This window comes from Ctenopharyngodon idella, chromosome 12 (assembly GCF_019924925.1).
Source record: "Ctenopharyngodon idella isolate HZGC_01 chromosome 12, HZGC01, whole genome shotgun sequence".
NCBI lineage: Eukaryota > Metazoa > Chordata > Actinopteri > Cypriniformes > Xenocyprididae > Ctenopharyngodon > Ctenopharyngodon idella.
The window spans coordinates 163,667-183,880 of NC_067231.1; the positions used below are offsets into that span (position 1 = coordinate 163,667).

The following is a 20,214-nucleotide window of genomic DNA, read 5'->3' on the forward strand; positions in this document are numbered from 1 at the left end:
TATATATATATATATATATATATATAAAGAATTAAATAATTGAAGTATTTAAACAATATTATCTTATATTCTGTTTTTAATATTTAGGATTGTAATATCCAGGCTTAAAATGAACCCAAAATATGTTGGAAATTAAAAATCAGACACATAATTACTAGAGGAAACAATAATAATTAAAAGGTGAACATTTATTAATAAGCAATTTAATAAATGTTTATTGTTTAATTATTATTAATTAAACTTATCAATAAATGTTCATTCATTAAACATATTAATAAATGTTAATTTCCAACATACTTTGGGTTCATATTAAGCAAGAAATACAGTAATTTTTAAACAATAGTTGGGTTAAATAAAACTACCCAGCAGGCTGAACAAACATTTAACCCAACCGCTGGGTTAAAACAACCCATTCACTGGGTTTGTCCATTTTCAACCCAACTTGGGTTGTTTTTAACCCAGAATTTTATAGAGTGTAGCAAAAATCATAGTTGCCTTTGATGTACTCATCTATAGTTATTATTATTACTGGATTTATTCTTGAATTTATGCTGGTTACGCTTTATTTCGATGGCCTGCTTTAGACATTCTGCTAGGTTAGGGTTAGTATGTAACTTACAGTCAGTAGAATGTCTAAAGTGGACCATGAAAATAAAGTGTTATCTTTATTTATTTTTTTTATTGTTGATTTATACTATTTTCCATTTTCTATTCATTACGGTGATGAGATTTAAGGGCACATTTAGATTTTGGAACAAAAGCAGCAAAGGCTTGAGACAAAAATCCTTAATTTTGAGAGATTTTCAGGCCTTATTCATGGAAAGTAGCTTCTATCACCATATATTTTCATTCAAAATACGGATGAATGAAACGCGTTTGCTGGTGCGTTTCTTTCAGATGAGCTTCGGATCGTCACACTCTCTTGACATGCACATATTCATTAAAAAAGGAAAACATTTCTGCAAACAAAATCTACATAGTTCATATATCAAATCTGCACTATACTGAGAATACATCAGCAAACGAGCCCAATTAAACTGCTGGTGTTTATTATGCAGAAGGATCAGGCAGGATTCACGCTGTGCTTTCCTGACTACAATGAATCATCGCAACACAAGATCCTATTTAAATTCCTGGAGGCCAGAGACTCGATCTGCTGTCTAGAAACGGCTCTTCTGTGCTGATGTAGAAACCTCGTCCAGTCAAACGCTGGCTTACCTGACAAATAAACCACTGCCCTAACTGAATGAATGAACAGAACAGACTAACGTTAATATCAGAGATATATAATCATATGTACAGCTTCGTCTCCAGTCTACAGGTACGGGAACACCGGATATACAGATCGATTTGATTAGTTAATATGTTAATGGCAGTGTGTCTCTGCGCTGGGAAACAAAGGGCCCCCTCCAACGAGCCGCTGCCCGGGATCTTTAATTAATGTGAGTTATTACTCCACCCGAGTGCTTATCGCAGCAAGTGTTGATTTTAGATGCTTAGGACGACGATGCAGAGACAAAGAGAGCTCATAAATATAAAGCTGCATTTCTTTAACGGGCTGCAGCGAGGATTCGTTCTCCACAGACAGACAGCGACGGCGTGTTTCTGCATTCTCAAAGAGCCAGAGATTGTGTTTACTTTTTAATGGTGATAAAGTCACTCCAACTGTCTGTGTGTTTATGGATGGTATTCTTAAACACTTTTGTCCTTCAGGGTAAACAGGCGTCTTACATCGACATATTTTCTTACGCGACTGTCCAAGAGAAAATCTGCAGTTCTCAGTGTTTCTAAGCCTTGAACTCTCAGAAGTGGGTCAGCTGTGGATTCTCCGAGCACAGATCAGCATATGAAACACAAGGAGTCAGATCAGAATCTGTGTCTGTAATGTTCCTGTGATCATTGAAAAACTGAACATATCTGGGAATGTTAAAATTGTAATTTCCAGGCCTGGAAAAGTCATGGAAAATTACATTCTAAAAAAGAGAGAGAGAAAGGAAATTTGTATCGTGAAAATACGTTATACAACACACTCTAATAAGGACACATCATTATAAAGTATCTGGCGAAAACAAAACCTTTCTCTAGCTCTGTATTTCAGAGTCACTCTGGTGTCGTATTTTAGAAGGATTCTGTTACACAATGATAAACTTTAAAATGTTAAAAATAAATGCAATTTATTTTATTATTTTCTTGATAAATGTATGTTCTGTTTTCTATTTGTAAGGCAGGTCTTTTTGTCAGAGCTTCAATCGCATGATAATATCCGAAGATTATCCTTTGAGGTGATGCAGAATAAAAGTGTGTGTAAAGCATGTACATTGTGTGTTATACATATGCTAAAATACAAAAGTCAGTCAGGTGTAGTTTTTAATATCTCTGGTACATGATAGAGTTTATGATACTGTGTATCCTGAAAAGATCCAGGATCTTTGGAAGAAAATGAGCCCCGTGGCATTAAAGATCCTCCATCATACACTTTGAAAAATGCTGGGTTAAAAACAACCCAAGTTGGGTTGAAAATGGACAAACCCAGCGATCGGGTTGCTTTAACCCAGCGGTTGGGTTAAATGTTTGCTCAACCTGCTGGGTAGTTTTATTTAACTCAACTATTGTTTAAAAATTACTGTATTTCTTGCTTAATATGAACCCAAATTATGTTGGAAATTTATTAATTTAGAAAGCCCTAATTAAAAAATGAACATTTATAAGTTTAATGAATAATAATTAAACAATAAACATTTATTAAATTGCTTATTAATAAATGTTCACTTTTTGATTATTATAATTATGTGTAATTATAATTTTTAATTTCCAACCTATTTTGTGTTCATTTTAAGCAAGCAATACAGTAATTTTTAAACAATAGTTGAGCAAACATTTAACCCAACCACTGGGTTAAAACAACCAATTCACTGGGTTTGTCCATTTTCAACCCAGCATATTTTAGCATAGCTGTAGGTTTGAGATGAGATGCTGTTTTATTCACCAAACATGTTGAGGTTACGTAGATGAGGTCTGATCACAGTTTTTGAGACTTTCTGACCTCAAGACCCAACTAGCATCTGCAGTTCTCCAACTTTGATCCTCACAGTTTGTTTGGTGACTCAAACATCCTCCTCTGGGGCCAATAAAGACACACATCTTCTTCTCCAGTGGAGTTAAACCTCTTAATCATTGCCCAGATACTGGAAATGAGTATTCCAACAATTATATTATAGCCATTTCATGATTTGTGCAGCTCAACAAGCTTTTGTCACACATCATTTCTCATAGTGATGCATGACTAAATGAGTTTGGCCCGTGTGTCACTTCATATTTAGAGGCCAGTGAAACAGGAAGACGTATCAAGTGTTCCTGGTCACTAAGGTCAGCTTAAAAACACAAATAATGGGAATGTACTTCAGTTAGATTTTTACTCAGAATTTGTAGGGGTGCCAATAATTTTGGCTCACATATTTTGGAGAAAAACGTATTTATTTCATTTATTCCACACATATAATTAAATTAAATTATAGGTATAATTACGTGTAAATTAACTTCAATTAAAGGTTACATTTTGTGAAAGAAATTTTCACAGTTTGTTTTGCTCATATTTACCAAGGGTGCCAATATTTGTGGAGCCCACTGTATATATATTTCCATTCCAATGATTAGTGCCCAACAAGTTCATTTTTTAAAAGTCATTATCCAGTAAAGCAATGTAAATTCATTGGCCAAAATTCCAGAATTGATGCGTCTCCATCCTGTTTGACCTCATTGATCCCATTCAGAAGACTCCAGCACGCTGCGACCTGTTCATATGAAAAGCAAACAACTCCTGCAGAGCTCTTGTAGACCTGTTTACTCGTGGTCGCAATCTAAATGAAAATCTCTGTGAACATCGACTGCTGTCGTTGAGTCAGAATGAGTGTGGTGGGCAGTGTGAGCGTCAGCATGTTTGTGGCTCTCGTCTCTCTCGTCTACTGCAGCTCTGGTCTGACAGCGTCTCAATGCAGTCTCTAAAGGTGTCGGACAGGCCTCAGTCAGATACAGGTCAGCCGAGACACCATGAAACACACTTTTGATTGAATTGGGCCTGATGGGTCACTTTAATGTAACTATAAAAAATGTTAAAATCCCCAAAACCTGCGTATGTTTGTAAGCAGAGCTGCAGAAACATCAGTCTCCTGTTATATACCATATTTGCATTGTGACTTGTGTTAATGCACATGCTTTGACATATTGAGCTGTGCACAATAAAACTAGTTTACCAACTTTTCCAGATCGTCCATTCCCCACAGTTCCAATAAAAATAACACAAAAATGATATGTAAGCAATTAAAGCAGCAGCATTTGTCATTATTAATTAATTATTGTGCATGCATGGCTTAGTAGTTCTGTCAGTGACAGACTGTACTTTTACACCTAACAGAGCATCAAACTCATCTACATGACAAGAAAAACACAATGAAGAAAGTGTTTCTCTTGCATTTTTCCCAGTATGAGGTGACAACCAATGCAGAAGATCAGTCAAAGTGAGCTGTCCTACCAGGATGATGGGTGAAAAAAGCTGATATGTAATCAATAATGACGGATCAAAGCGCTACACCTCATGGCACATTACTGTTTGCCACTTCATAGCATCTTTTCATCTCCTTCCTTTCGATGGAGCTTCTCTCTTTCTGTCTCTCGATCGTTATTAATCACTAGAAGGGACGGTGTTGGTGAAGCTCAAAGCTGTGAAAGAACTCAAGGTCTTTCGAGAGATCAAGCCGCGTGAACGCTGCCTTGGATTTGATGTATAATCAGTTATATTGCATGTGGATAACAGAATGTAACAGGACTGTAAGTCAGAAATTGAATTTCTCCACCTCAGATTTGATGCGTCTCACAGTGAATACTGAAGTCAACGATTATCCTGCCGTGGGCAGAGAGCAGATTACAGGCCTCTCAGAAATGAGAGCTGTACAAAGAGACGGAGAACAATAAAAACATTTCACTCATAAACAACCAGCTTTGTATTTGTTGGTTTCGGGTGAAAACGTGTGTCCAGAGCATGAAAAGCGAATGATGTTTGTTACGAATGCACAGTTGTTTTTTTACTTTTCTTCCCCCCAAAGTTATTCAAATGTTCACAGCAAATAATTGCAGCGCGTTTGGAAACGCATTCATCCGAGTGACGCGTTTCTTTCAGGCATTCTCTCTTGCAAAACGGCGCGATGATTCACTCTATCCTAATTAATTTGGTCTAAAGCCATTGTTCACCGAGCAGAAGGAGAACATTATTTTTTCTAATGAAAGCTAGCCTCCCCTTTGCTTTGATGGCATTGCAGATATCTGATGGTTCACTCACTGTGTTCACTCTGCCTGGTTGTGTCTTCCAGGGGAGAAGCACTGGCCGGTTCGGTCTCAGAGTCATCATGGTAGGAAAGCTGCTTCTGTGTAGTTGAGTGTGTTTCTTCCCTCGGCCTCTGTCTGTGTTTGTGGTGGATGTGTACGTCTGTGTAAGTCACTCCTCTCCATGTAGCCCTGTGGACGATGGTTGATTAGATGCTTTCTTGCATTCTTCTCCTGCTTCTCCTGCACCCCTGTAGTGTCTTTGTTCCTCTGGATTCTCTGTTCCTCCATTGCTTCGGACTCAGAGTGCCTTCGACAGACAGAGGAGCACACATGCTAGCGCAGGGATAAAGACAGTTTTGAATGATGTTACTTCTTATTAATTAAAGAAGACATCAGAAAAATCTGTGCTTATCTCTGTGGGCGACGTGATGATGCTCCTCGCAAAAGGAAGATCTTCTGCCGGCATCCCCGAACCTGGTATGTGCAAGCCAACGAGGGTCTTTTTCTGTGTTTGTACATGTTTTCTTTGTGTTATTTTTCTTGTGAGGTACATTTATGAGAGAAAAACTAAATAAAACACATTTGAAATGCTCTAGGTCTCCAGCATGCTGTTTAGTATGGAGCGAACGTGTCTGGGTCAGTGTCCATGAAATTACTGGAATGTCTGTGATGTTGCTAAATGATCCAGTGCTTTTCCATCTTATCCCAAGAGAGTCACTCTATCAGTATGTATTTGTCAGTGCGGCACGGCTCTTTAAAAGCAAATACACAACGTTTATTTATCTTGCATCAAGAGCCGAAGGTTACCGAGTCTCAAAATCCAGCAGTTAATGATAAAGAGCTCTCTGTTGAAGAAGACACGCACTGCAGCTCAATTACGAAACAGCCCTACACGTTATTGCCACGACAGGTCCAACCCTTGGGGAACTGCATTCTCATACATGTAGGACTACTGTGACATTTCACAATTAAATGTTAACCGTTTTTGTCAGTGGTTAAATGCCAAACCCCAGTGGCTTTCCGGCTCTGCCTTTGTCAAAAACAGGAGAAGGGCATCGAATTGGATTCAATCGGGCCGGACTTCGTCCCTCACATGACTATATCATTAGTGCCCTGTTTGCTATAGCAATGTCATTCTGAACAGGTGCATAAGCAGCTCTGGAAGGAAACGTGACGTGGCGCTCGTGTCTCAATCCCTTCCGGCCCCTCATTAGTCTGAGCAGCATCCCGAACGGCTTCTCCGGTCTATGCTTCGCTCTCGTCAGTTTTTTATCAGGGACGATTGGGTTTTCTGTCATGTGAAGCCAGATATTTTAACAAAGGAACTCAAACAAGCAGATGTATTTGGCTTTGCTATAGGATGCGCTTGGCATGCCGAATGCTTGCTGACCTGAGGTTTGGCAGGATGTGTTCATGGAGGAGGCATGATTCCCGACAGCACAGGGCCGGACCGGATGGGAACGAGGGAACGAGCACTAGAGGCGACACAGCTGTTCATGCACATGTTCTCGCATGACCTTGTTTACTTGCTGCTTCTTGCTTTTTGCAATAAATTTTTGATTTGATTTGAATTTCCACAATTACAGGAAATGTTAAAAATGAACTTTTTATTCCAGGTTTCAGCTATGTTGGGATCATTTAATATCACATCTCATGAGACGTGATATTATATTACTGCCGTTATTGTTCCAGGGATTTTATCAACAGATTTATTATAAAGCACACTGATTTGTCGTAAGCTACTTTTGCTCTAATCCTGGACTATCTGATGAGTCTCAAGATACTGTAAAATGAAATGTGCCCACAAAGTTCCCGTGTAAACGACAACAGCCTCCCCTCTTGATGATGAGGATACATTTCATTCTCTGGAGGAAATGCAAGAGAAATGTCAAATTACTGAATCATTGCTTGGCCATCTGGACATTACTATGCAAACTGGGACGAGTGTTGTTGTTGTCAGGTTATATTAGATGTGAAACAGGAGTGTGTGCAAAGTGACGATTCATCAGCTGTAGGCACTGGCGTCGGTTTGCCGGTTCGCTTTCAAAAGGCCAAATCAACAACATTTGTGGTGTCTGATTCATACAAAGTAAATTTCATCACTAACCGGGGTGGATATTAAAACTGATGCACAGCTTATGACTTCTAAAAGCTGTTAGCGTCACCCCGAAAGGCTCAAGATGACAATAATTCTCTGAAATCATCAGCTTTTAAGCTATTAAAGGTATTATCGGTTCTTTCATGTTGTCATAAATCAGACAATACAACCTGCTGTCTGGTTCAGAGACAAAACTCAGCAGAAGTACTGGAATAAAAGATACAATTTCACCTAATTGAGTTTGATGTCAATGAAGACCTCGAATGGTGCTGCTCAGCCTCTCCTAGAGCTGTTGAGATTCTTCATTAACCTTGCGACACGTTCTGAGCAGTCGACTCGAGCCCCTTCTTGTTGACCAAATGACCTGAGAGACTCCGACCGAACGAGGCCAAATTGGCACGTATGCTGAGAGAGAGAGAGACGAACGCTGGAGTGTGACCGGCTGAGAGCGCAGACCTCCGCCCCGCAGCCAGACTTCAACTAACCGCCTTCTCAAAAGCAGCTAATTGGTCCCCAGATTAAAGCAGGATCATTGAACTGGACGATGCTTCTTATTAATTAGAACTCACGACTGCGCTTTGAGCTCTGGCTCTTATCAGTGCCGCTGTGAGTGTAGTGGACCTGAGACGTTTTGGGACGCGTTGGCCTCCTAAGCGGTCCTTAACTTTTACTTTGTCAGTTTTAATCAGTAGTTGTAGACGGTGCAGAGGAGTTCATCAGACTAATTCAGTATTTTTCATCCTAGAATCCTGCGGCTTTTAAACGTGTGTGTTGCTGCTGGAAATAAAAAGGGACATGTCAGAATATAACAACATAATCATGGTTTGGCTTACTTTGATTCCCCTTTTCCAGATGCAGGATTGTCAGCCAGTGTCCGTAAAAGTCCTGCAGGAGCTCAAAGAACAAATACACCACCGTTCAAAAGTTTGGGGTTAGAAGATTTATTTAAATACTTTTATTCATCAAGGACACATTAAATCAAAATCGACAGTAAAGACATTTATAATGTTACACAAGATTCTATTTCAAATAAATGCTGTTCTTTTGAACTTTCTATTCATCAAAGGATTTTCTATTCATCTAACCCTAACCCTGAAAAATTGAATGTATCACAGTTTTCACAAAAAATATGAACTATTTTCAAAATTGATAATAATCATAAATGTTTCTTGAGCAGCAAATCATCATATCAGAATGATTTCTGAAGGATCATGTGACACTGAAGACTCGAGTAATGATGCTGAAAATTCAGCTTTGATCACAAAAAATAAATTACACTTTACTATATATTCAAATAGAAAACAGATATTTTAAATTGTAATAATATTTCACTATTTTTACTGTATTTTTGATCAAATAAACACAGCGCTGGTGAGCAGAAGAGACTTCTTTCAAAAACATTAAAAAATCTCACCATCCCTAAACTTTTGAACTATAGTGTATAAGAAACATATAGGATTTTCTTTGAAATTATCAAATATTTTCTACAAACCTATATCTAAATGTGATAGTTTTATGATGTTTTATGTTATTAATGAACATTATTTTAAAGTGTTCTAACTGTAGATTGACAGAGTCTGTAAAGGTTGAAAAACCTCGTTGTAGTCAAAAGTTACGCTCTGTTACTAAATCAATACTGTATATACAGGTAAAGTAAACCAACTACAGGGAGCCATAGTTATTGGGTAAAAACGTTCCTATCTCAGCAGCGATCGACTCCATTCTGTCGAAACAGGGGTCTTCACTCATCTGAGCTCCATGACAGATGTAAATGGATGTTAAACTAGTTACTCTAATGCATTTTTAAACAGGCACAACAGCAGATATCCAGACGAGCACAACGCTGTGCTCCCTCTAGTTTTCATCCATTTATCACGAGCCCATCTTTGCCAGCTCAGAATAGCTGCCATTCATCACTGCTCAGCACAGCGTGGTCTTCACACGCTGGATCTGCAGTGGTCCGTCGCAGCCTCCTCGCAAGACACACGCCGCCTGTCATGAGCGAGCGCAGCCGTCACAGAGCGATCGCTGCCAGCCGCATCTGCCTCCCACACACACACACACACACACACACGCACACGCACACACACACACACACACACACACACACACACACACACACACACACACACACACACACACACAGACTGATGACAGAGCAACTTTAGTCCTGTAATAGAGGTCTTGAAAGGAGGGAAAATAGAAATGTCAACTGGTGAAGCAGCCTCAACACTTTTCAATTACGTGCCCGATGATGATGATGAACTCTGTGACATGAACGTGTGAACTAATGCTCATCGTCATATGCAGCGCATCCAGCACTTCAGTAAATGACACGTTCTGCTTCTCTGCAGCTGTGGATGAGTGACAGAGCATTGCATCGGCCGACGTTTGGATGTTTTGAGATCCAGTAAATGTGTGTGTGTGTGTTGTGTGTGTGTGTGCGTGGACAATTAACAAAAGTGGTCATTTCGCAGTAACACATATTTACTGTTTTCAAGTATTTTGCCAGTGATTTTGAGCAAATATTGTGTAAATGATTTAACTTAAATAATAACAATAAGCATATATATTTTTTCATTAACTTAAAATAATAAATATTGGTCGACCACTAATGTTGATTGTACATGCATTGTTTGCTGCTGATGCTTCTTTTGTCATGTGCTTTATGTACATTACATGGCCAAATGCATGTGGACGTCACCTCCTAATGAACAGATCACACACATCACTAACAGGTGCATGAAATCATGCAGTAAAATGGGGACCTTCTGTATTTGAGCATGACAAAGGCACAAGAAATGGTTTAGTGAGACCTGAACGCTTTAGAAGAGTGGAAGTCGTTATAGCAGCAAATTAGGATCATCTCCCTATTTAATGTTGTAATGAAATATATGAAACAAGCACATATTGCTGGTCCACGTACTCTTGGCCCTGTAGTGTATGTTGCAATGCTTATTAATGTGCTTCCCTTTATGCTAAAGGCCATTTTCCCCACACGCTCTGGATTATAGTCGATCATGCTTGCCTTTATTTTGCAACCAAATCAGACTTGTCATTGCTTTTTCTGCAGGAGCCCATCAACATAATCACAACCATCTCGGTCTCAGTAGCCCAACGAGAACACCTAAAAATGGTAAGGACCGTATTCCTCATTTAACAGCACCATCTCACACGAATAATCTTATTGTTGAGTGATTATTTGCGTTCACATGCCTACAAGATCAACTGATTCTTCTAAGAGCTCAATGGCATTGACCATCTTCATCATCATCATCATCACCACCATTAAGGAAAAAAACGAGAACCTTGATTTGAGTTAATGTTTGCAATAAGGACAGTGCTCGGGCTGGTGGTTAAATCTTCCAGCTGTAACGTGGGGCTGGAAAGCTTCTCACTGGTGAGCAGAAACGGCTCAGCTCGTTAGCACTGATTAAATCACTGCCGTTGGTGAAGCACTCGAGTCTGACTGGGGTTGGTGGAGGATGGGAGTCTAAAGATGGATCGCTTTCCCACCCAACAAGCTTCAAAGGCTCCCCAATGGATCTATGTTTATGTGACAAAGCCTGTTACTGCATTCACACAGAGCTGCTAATGCACTGCATGAAAAGATATTGCTGTGATTTATGATGACTTGTGTAGCATGGTGGGTCGTCTTGGCCTGCAGTCCAAATATTTAAGAGCCTGTACAATATTTGCATTTTGTCTATTAACATATGCTATTATCAAATAGTTTTTAATAAAATAACACACACATACATATTAAATATGTATGTATATGGAACCCTGTTTCTGCCTCAAAGTAAACATATTTCTTTGTGAAATCAAAAGTCACAACTATCAAAAAATACATTTTCATTTACAGGAAATAAAGTCAAAGTTATGAAAGAAAAAGTCACAATTAACTCTGGTGGAAATCAGCCTCCATTATTCATTACATATAGTTCAATAACACACTGCCGTTCAAAAGACTAAAGTCAGCAAGATTTATTTGACAGAAATTAATTATTTTATTCATCAAGGACACATTAAATTGACAGTAAAGACATTTATAACGTTACATAAGATTCTATTTCAAATAAATGCTGTTCTTTTGAACTTTATATTCATCAAAGAATCCTGAAAAATAAAACGTATGACTTTTTCCACATAAATATGAAGCAGCACAACTGTTTTCAACATTAATAATAATCATAAATGTTTCTTGAGCATCAAATCATCATATTAGAATGATTTCTGAAGGATCATGTGACACAAGACTGGAGTAATGATGCTGAAAATTCAGCTTTGATCACAGGAATAAATTACATTTCACAATATATTCACATAGAAAACGTCTTAGGTTACGCATGTAACCATGGTTCCCTGAGAAGGGGAACGAGACGCTGCGTCCCCTAAAGGGCACTATGGGGAATGTCTCTGGCATGACCGGTATCTGAAGAATGAGTTTAAACACGACAATGAACTTGACATTGGCAGGCAGCAGCCTATGACATCATTACTGATACAACCGTGAGTATAAAAGGGCACCTGTGAAAAACGTCATCCTCTTCTTGTCTGAAGCAAGCACAATGTTCTCTCACCATTCCTGATTTCTAAAACACATTCACAGCATTTGGCATGGTCTTGCGGCTGTCAGAGCAAAAACAAAAGTTGATGGTCTCTGTATGTTTTTCCGTTGTCTCTGGACCTGTTCATATGTGAACTGCGTGAGCTTATTTTGTCCATTAGATCAAAAGATCTGAAAAACCCATACATTTACCAGCCCATAGACCTTCCCCTCGAAGAAATCAGGACAGAAGTTTTTGAAAGTGGACAAAAAAGACATTAAAATACCAGGTGTAAATGGATATGTGTCTCCTTTGTCCACTTGTGATCCAATCGACCAAAACACATTTTAATACCAGGTGTAAACAGGGCCCAAAAGAGAGGAAGCATAACTACATTCTCTATTCAGGCCAGCATCCAAGGAGGCTCACAGAGAGCCTAACACTTGGAACTTCTGTTCAGACGGCCCTGAAGAGTGGAGGCTTCAAATAAGAGGCCTAGCAACGCTCTAACCAAAAGGCAGTGCCAAAAAAGCTCAGAAAGAGTTAGCAACTTAGTTTAACTGGCCTGCAAAGCTCTGCAGAGTGGAGGCCTCAGTACAATGACTCTCATAATGAGAGGAGGCCTAGCAACACTCCACACTACGGTCAGTAGCTAAGGAGGCTTACAGTGAGCCCAACAACTTGCATACTACCCTACCGCCTAGCCGAGCTCTAGGAGCGGAGGCCTCAGTATGATGACTCTCTAAATCGAGAGGAGACCTAAGAAAGCCTACAACTTGCAATTGCTATTATGACGGAGCTCTGGGGAGTGGAGGCCTCAGCAAGATAACACTCTCTAGCGAAAGGAGGCCTAGCAACAGTCGCAGTAGCCAAGGAGGCTTACAGTGAGCCTAACCATTTATGGGATCCTGGGAGAATGGGATGAGCACACTACATCCTACACCTGTCAAGGAGGCTACATAATAGGGCCAGCAACTTGACTCAATAATGGGCGGAGCTCATGGGAGCGGAGGCCTCTAATAGAACGACTCTATTGTGAGAGGAGGCCTAGCAATGCTCTAATTCCTCTACTGCCTCAGGGAGAGCCCTGTCCCTAGTCACAGCCATCGCTGCCTGACCCGCTGCTGCATATGCTCTGCCATTTAGGCGCGATGTGACACGCAGTGGCTTAGTTGGCAGAGAAGGATCCTTTAATGCAGGTGCCTCACCCATCGAGAGATAGCCAGCCACTGTCTCTTCAAAAAGCATGCATCCAAGGGGATGCTACGAGCGAACTTGCTTTTCTCACACTTCCACGGCAGATTTAATCTTGCTGTGGCATGGGACATAACCTCTAACAACTCGTCATGTGCGGGGCAGGTGGACTGAGAGCGCTCAGTTGTTTGCTGACGGATCAGATGTCGTGAGAGAAAACACATCATCATAATCCTGCAGCTCGCTCTTCTCAGCCTCATCGGCAAGCTCCACCTGCGAGCCCCACGACCTCAGTCTCCTACTCGCCTCCTAAACGGTCCTAAACCATGAGACACAGATGACTGTCCTAATTCCTTCGAGAAGAGGGACAGACAAGAGCAAATTTTCTTCATAGAAATATGCTCACAATGCACACAAACAGCCCGCTCAAGGACTGAGCTTGCATGCTTCTCGCCCATACAAATAACGCACATATCGTGTGTGTTAGCAGGTGTTAGATAGCGCTGACATGAATTAACACACTTCCTAAAGGACTTAGGAAGTGCTAGTGCTTGTCAGAGTTGCCTAGTTTAGACACACATTCAAACAAATTGACTCCTGAAGGCAAGAAAGAGGATGACGTATTTCACAGGTGCCCTTTTATACTCACAGTTACACCAGTGATGTCATAGACTGCCACCTGCCAATGTCAAGTTCAGTGTCGTGTTTAGACTCATGCTTCAGACACCGTTCATGCCGGGGGAATTCCCTTTAGCGCCCTCTAGGGGATGCAGTGTGAGTTCCCATTTGAAAGCGAACAGCTAATTTAAATTGTAATAATATTTAACAGATTTTTACTGTGTCTTTGATCAAATAAATGCAGCCTTGGTAAGTAGAAGAGACTTTAACATTAAAAAAAAAAAATAAAAAAAAAAATAAATAAATCTTTTGAACGGTAGTGGATATGGTATAATATATTGTCTGGATGAATATACAGTGTCCTCCAAAAGTTTGGAAATGCTGTAGGCAGGGTGGGGTTTGGGACAATATATGAATCATTATCATTTTGTGATGACTTTGCATTGCTAAAATATATTTTGTTAAATAAGAAATTCATAACATAGAAAACCCTGCTGACAACCAACCAATCAATCAATCAATCAATCAATCAATAAAATGAAACATTAAATGAGCCTAAGATGGTTTCCTGGTCTTAGCAGATAAACCTGCTGAACATCATGGCCAGGCTATTATTATATAATCAAAAAGAAAATCATTATTGTTGGTCTTCATTGATAATTGCAAGTCACTAGAATGCATTTACACCAAGAAATGATGATGATTTACACTTATATTGTCCAAAAGCGCACTTTGAATCCTAGGGCGTTTGGTGGACAAAATGATGTATATATGCAGTAAATAAAGCCGGATTGAGAAGGGCTCGCCGGTGAACACCAGTACACACGCTCTTCAGGCCACGTCTCTAACATCACATCACGTGTTTTCATTGTTCGCCTGGTTCCTCCACACTGTAGCTGTGAAAATCCTCACGTTGTCTGGACATTGTTATCTACAGCTGGTGCAACTAGTCACTCCGACAAAAAGCCAAAATGTCATTTCACGATGCTTCATCATTACAAGAGCACCAAAAAACAAAGCATCCCGTCCCCAACTCTATTTCATTTGCTCTCTCCACATAGTGCTGTTATTGAACTGCGTTCTTTTTCCCTTGAATTGACCAGCTCACAGATCTCTAAGGCATGGTAAGTTATCTTCGCAACATCATTGATTCTTAATCTTTCCTCTTCCACCACCTCCTCCTCCTCCTCCTCCTCCCTCCAATGAAGATGAATGTTTTCCACTTCACACACCACAAACAGCTGAACCCCAATGCATGTACTGAGCAAATGCAAATGCAGTTGTGTAAACATTGCTCGTCCTCTGTATCTCCCCACCGTCCGTCTGTCCGTCCCAGGAGTGTTGTTGCGTCTCAGCCTCATTCTGCTGCGCTAGTCGCTGCCCTATTTATAAACCGGGCTTGATCCTCGGCCTGGCCAGACTCAGACTGGCGTGACGGGCACACATCGCATCACATCAGTCACCACACCCAATGAGACGGCCGATTGGTCTGCGACGCCGCGACTCTTGTCTTTTTATAGCCACTAAATCCCAGTCCAGAAGTTCCCATCATCCCTCTACACAGTAATGTCTTCCAACATGTCAAGTGTGTGCTGAGACATGAACACAGAGCTTTCGTTTTACAATGGAGATGTATGAATTTGTGATTTTGACTGTGCCCAGTTAAAGATGAGATGGTTTGTTTTGTCTTGCCTGCAGAGAGCACCCGGATGAACAGTATCCTCACCTCACAGACCGAGCCATACGATCTGTCCTTCTCTCGCTCCTTCCAGAGTCTCTCTCATCTTCCCCCTTCCTACGAATCTGCCGTGAAAGCTGACCTCAACAAATACTCCTCGCTCAAGAGACTAAGTATGTGTCAGTCTAATGTCCTCAGCTCTGCTAATGATCTTTCTTTAGGGGTCTCGGGGCCAGTGACAGTGTCGCAAAACCACGAGACCCAGAGTCACGGCGTCATGCATCTCACAGTCCATAATGTGAGATGTAGAGTATCAAATAATTTCTAATTCAGTTATAATCATATTTATTGTAACACTTTACAGTTTGAGGTTCATTAATGCAAAAATGAACAGCACTTTTACAGCATTCATTCCAGTCAATGTTAATTTCTACATATAGTATACTAGTACATTTTACATTACAAGTTGTATAATATATAATGAATGAACATAAATTAACAGGGATAAAAAGTATATTTATAAATGTACATTAACTTAGAACAATAAATCCTGAAAACATTGTTCATTCAGGGACTGTATTTCTGCAGATTTTTCTAGATTTGTGAAAATCATGGCAAACGATCTGTTAGTATGGAAGATTTAACATTTTATCAATGCACATTTGATGGTGACGAATGAAAAGTGATTCGAACGAGGCTCCTTCAGATCCCAGAAAGGCAGTCGGACTCTTTTCCACTCCATCATGTCAATCAGAGCATCTTATTTTCTGTCCGCTGTGCAGGCTAATCAGTAATCAACATTCGAGCATGATACATTGTTTCCCGCCATCGTGATTCCTGTGTAAATGCATTCATGCCGGCTCTGTCTTTGTAAACACTGTATATTTGCTGCGGCTTCTATATGTTGAGTAAAATCACTTTACATAGGCAAATGTAACTGTAATGTAATGGCTCACCGCGGAGATGAGAGCCTTCATTTCATCCGATCAGGATGTTAGTATTCTTCCTCAACAGGCGGTGATTATCCGCTAGCACGGGTTCGATCTGAATCTGATATCACTGAGTAAAGCTTTCTCGTGGCCTTAGCCCTATCGTATTGATTCAGCTAGTGGCAGGTTCTTTTGCTGTGTAATAAGGTCTCAGCTCATTATATTCCCTAAGTGAAGAGTAAATTCCCCTGAGGCTTGTGTAATTGCATAAAGAACGCTCCAGATCTCTCCCGGCCCTGAACCCGGCCGCGGCTGGGAAACTGACAGGCCCGCTCATCTGCAATTCTTCCGCGTCCACCAAGCCTCCACCAGTGAAAACATGCAATCATACACTAAACTATTCATGGCAGCAGACCCTCCTTAAAACTGTCGTGCAGCAGCGCCTCCATCGAATCTCAGATAAGCCTCTGAAGCAGGTTATTTGTTGTAGGGTGTAGCCAAAAGGCTTAGCTGTTTCTTTGGGAGCTTCAGTGGAATTTTGCACTGACAGATCATGTTGGATGTAGGAGACTCCTGTTAATAACATCCCGAGTATCTTCCTCCTCCTCTTCAGATGTTTATTTTGCTAATATCCACAAACCTTGAAAAGGAGACTCCTTTATGAAGAAAGATTAATTGAATCTGTAATCACCATAAAAAGATTATGTGCCATTAATTTCCCCAAATAACACAGTGTTCGTCCTTTCGGCGAGTGTGAGATAAATGGTACTATTGAGCTCTTTTATCTCCTAACAAACTGAATCTAATCCCCTCAAGAGATGCTGTTTCAAATGTCCCACAAATATGACTGCCACTACCTCGGGCTGTGAATTATTGTGAACTTTTTTATTTTTCACAAACCTCTCATCACAGTTATTCGATTAATTCTCACTTAAAGAAAGATTTGTGGCTGTAATTTTGTTTGATACACTCCTTTATTGCATTGACTTCGATATTACGGAGTTTTAAATGTGTGGAGAAATCTATCAAGTGTAACTGAGATCTCAAGGACATCAGCTCCCCCAGATTGTATTCATTACACCTCGAGCAGAGGATAATTTCATTATTTCCAGATCCAATCACGCAGGGCGTTACAGTACAGTCGCTCGCCATACAGACTGTCCTGGACGTGTTTGTGTCCTGAAGCTCTCGAGCTGTGATGCACCATGAATCCATTAGACAAAAGAAAGTCTCTCTGATTTAAAGTATCTTATTACATATCCATTCTGATTGGTCAATCACCATGTGCTGTAGTTTAAATGCTGCGTGCAACCATTTTGTTTCCAAGTGAAAGATATTCAGTGAGAAAAGAGTAGGACGGGATTTGGTTTTATCCATTGACGACTGATTAATGAAAAGTGTTATATATACTGTATCAGAATGGACCCAGATGGTTGAAAGGCCAGTCAAAAAGGAAAGTCGTTTCAAAAAAAGCAGTAAGACCTGGGGCTTCATTTATAAGGACGTGCATATGATGATCCTAAATGTGAACCAACGACAGCTCCCGAAATGTTTCTATGAATGATTTATAAAATGTCCGTATGCACAAAAAATGTTCCTAATTAATCCAAGTGCAATATATACGCATCAGCACATCAGCTCCACGTACAGGACACCCACATTTGTTCCTCACGATGGTCGCAATGCATTTTATAAATGAGGCCCCAGCCCTTTGATTTCAGGTTGATTGAATACTCTGACACTTACACTGCTTGTGCTTTTACACAGCGGATAAGGACGTTGACGACTACTACAGCAGGAAGAGGCATCTTCCAGACCTAGCGGCACGAGGAACTCTTCCTTTGCACATGATCAAGATAAACCAGGAGTCTCAGAGCAGCCAGCAGCAGCAACAGGCCCAGCAACAGCAGCAGCAGCAAGCGCCCCGCCAGCGTCCCCGCAGAGTTCAGAGGGCCATGTCCCAGGACCGCGTGCTGTCCCCCGAACGCAGCCACGCACACGACTACCCGATATCCCCCTACGGCATGCCTCCGTACGGCGGACGCATCCTCTCCGACGAGCAGCTCCTGTCGGCCGAGCGCCTGCGCTCGCACGAGCGGCTCATCTCGCAGGACCGCCACTACTCGCAGGACCGCATCCACGCGCAGGACCGGCTTCACTCTCAGGAACGCCTGCACTCCCAGGACCGCCTCTACTCCCAAGACCGCCTCTACTCGCAAGATCCGCTGATCTCTCCCGACAAGATGATGTCCATCAAGCGCTCCGGGTTCCACAGTTCCGACAAGTCCATGTCCAGAGCCATATCGCACACGGACGTGTTCATGCCCACCACGCCCGTCCTGGACCGCTATAAGATGACAAAAATGCACTCCCATCCCAGTGCCTCAAACAACACCCCACAGAACACTTCTACCATGAACCAGACGGCCTCCAAGAGGCAGGCCTTCGCCTCCCGCCGCACGCAGACGGTGGAGCAGCTGCACTACGTTCCCCAGCAGCATCACCATCACTACCGCACAGGGAGCAAGACCGAAGTAACTGTTTAACTGCTCAGAAACTCACGGACAGTTGAGCCACGAGCCAACAGAAGCGTACAAGAGCCAGACTAGTCTCAGATCCGGACTTTTCCAGCAGTTCTTCAGTAACTGACCCAGCACCAGCTACTCTAGAGTCAATACCCAGACCATTCTGTGTGCATATCCATTCATTTATTTGTGTTCGTTTATCACTGATGAGGAAGGACTTGCTTGCCAGATTCTGCATTCGTAAGGGCTTTGCATGGGGATTTGCAGACAGCGTCAGAAGAAAGAACGTATGATAAAAGGTTTGGACATGGAACAGAACTGTATAAATTTATATATAAATACACACATATATAAATACAAATACTGTTTGTACTTCCGGTCCTAGTCAATAGCTTTAGAAGTTCTTATGATGTTCGCGCACTTCTTTTGGTGCCTCTACGAAAATGTTCCATTTCAGCAACGAAGTGGTTTTGTGGGTTAAAAAGCACAATCAAGTAAAAGTTGAGTTTTGTTCTGTTTTGCTCATTCGTTCGGTGGGTGATGGCTAGCATATATCAGTTTGTTGTTCAATTAATGGCCATTAATTATTTTGCGAAGATGATTGTAAATAAGCTCTTTTAGCACCAGTAAATGGACGAGTCTGTCCTGGTTGGCATTTGTATTATTGTAGTCTGATTTTTAGAGGTTCAAGACTTCTTCAGAACTATAGACAACCCACTAACCCAGTGTTGGATCATTTAAAGTAATATGATACTGTACGTGTGTCCGTTCAAATGTGTTTGTAGAACGAGAATCGGGCGAATGTTGCTGAAAAATATGACAACTGTTGATTTCTGGCTGTAGACTGTGTTGCAGTGACTCACAAGACAAATGAGTATATTATGCTTGTTGTAGTAGCTTCAAATAAACCGTCCTTATTTTTCTAAACATGAAAATGAATGTGAAAAAGGTTCATGTGCCTCAAAAAACGCTGAAATATTAAAGAGCTCCAGTCTAATAGTCCATGATATTAGGATGGCTAAATTAAAGTGAGAAGATAAACCCATTTTTAAGAAAAACACAGAAAGGGGCTTTGGAACAGCTGTGCCTTTTAAAGGAACAACTATCTGCTTAAAGGGACAGTTTCTTCCGTGGAACACAAAAGGGACATTTTTGACACATTTAACTCTTTCACCCACAGCGTTTTTTTTTTTTTTTTTTTTGCCAGCACCAGCATTTTTTAAAATAATTTTTACAAAACTTTCATGAACCCCATAATATTTTGTTGTATGAATATCTGAACATGCAATATATCAAAAGAAAG

General features: G+C 40.8%; 1 protein-coding gene across 7 annotated transcripts in view; it reads left to right on the forward strand.

Annotated features, from left to right (window-relative positions):
• LOC127523935 (protein shisa-6) overlaps window positions 1–19,846 on the forward strand; it is a 45,252-nt gene extending 25,406 nt beyond the window's left edge. The window contains exons 5-9 of one of the 7 annotated variants that reach the window (XM_051915142.1): window positions 5,364–5,402; window positions 10,491–10,553; window positions 14,883–14,903; window positions 15,478–15,630; window positions 18,154–19,846. In XM_051915142.1, coding sequence (XP_051771102.1) covers window positions 5,364–5,402; window positions 10,491–10,553; window positions 14,883–14,903; window positions 15,478–15,630; window positions 18,154–18,932 — 1,055 coding nt within the window. In that variant the 3' untranslated portion in view covers window positions 18,933–19,846. The remainder of the gene's footprint in view (window positions 1–5,363; window positions 5,403–10,490; window positions 10,554–14,882; window positions 14,904–15,477; window positions 15,631–18,153) is intronic. The other 6 variants (XM_051915144.1, XM_051915145.1, XM_051915147.1 and 3 more) reach the window with 6 other exon arrangements.
• The last annotated feature ends 368 nt before the right edge of the window (window positions 19,847–20,214 follow it).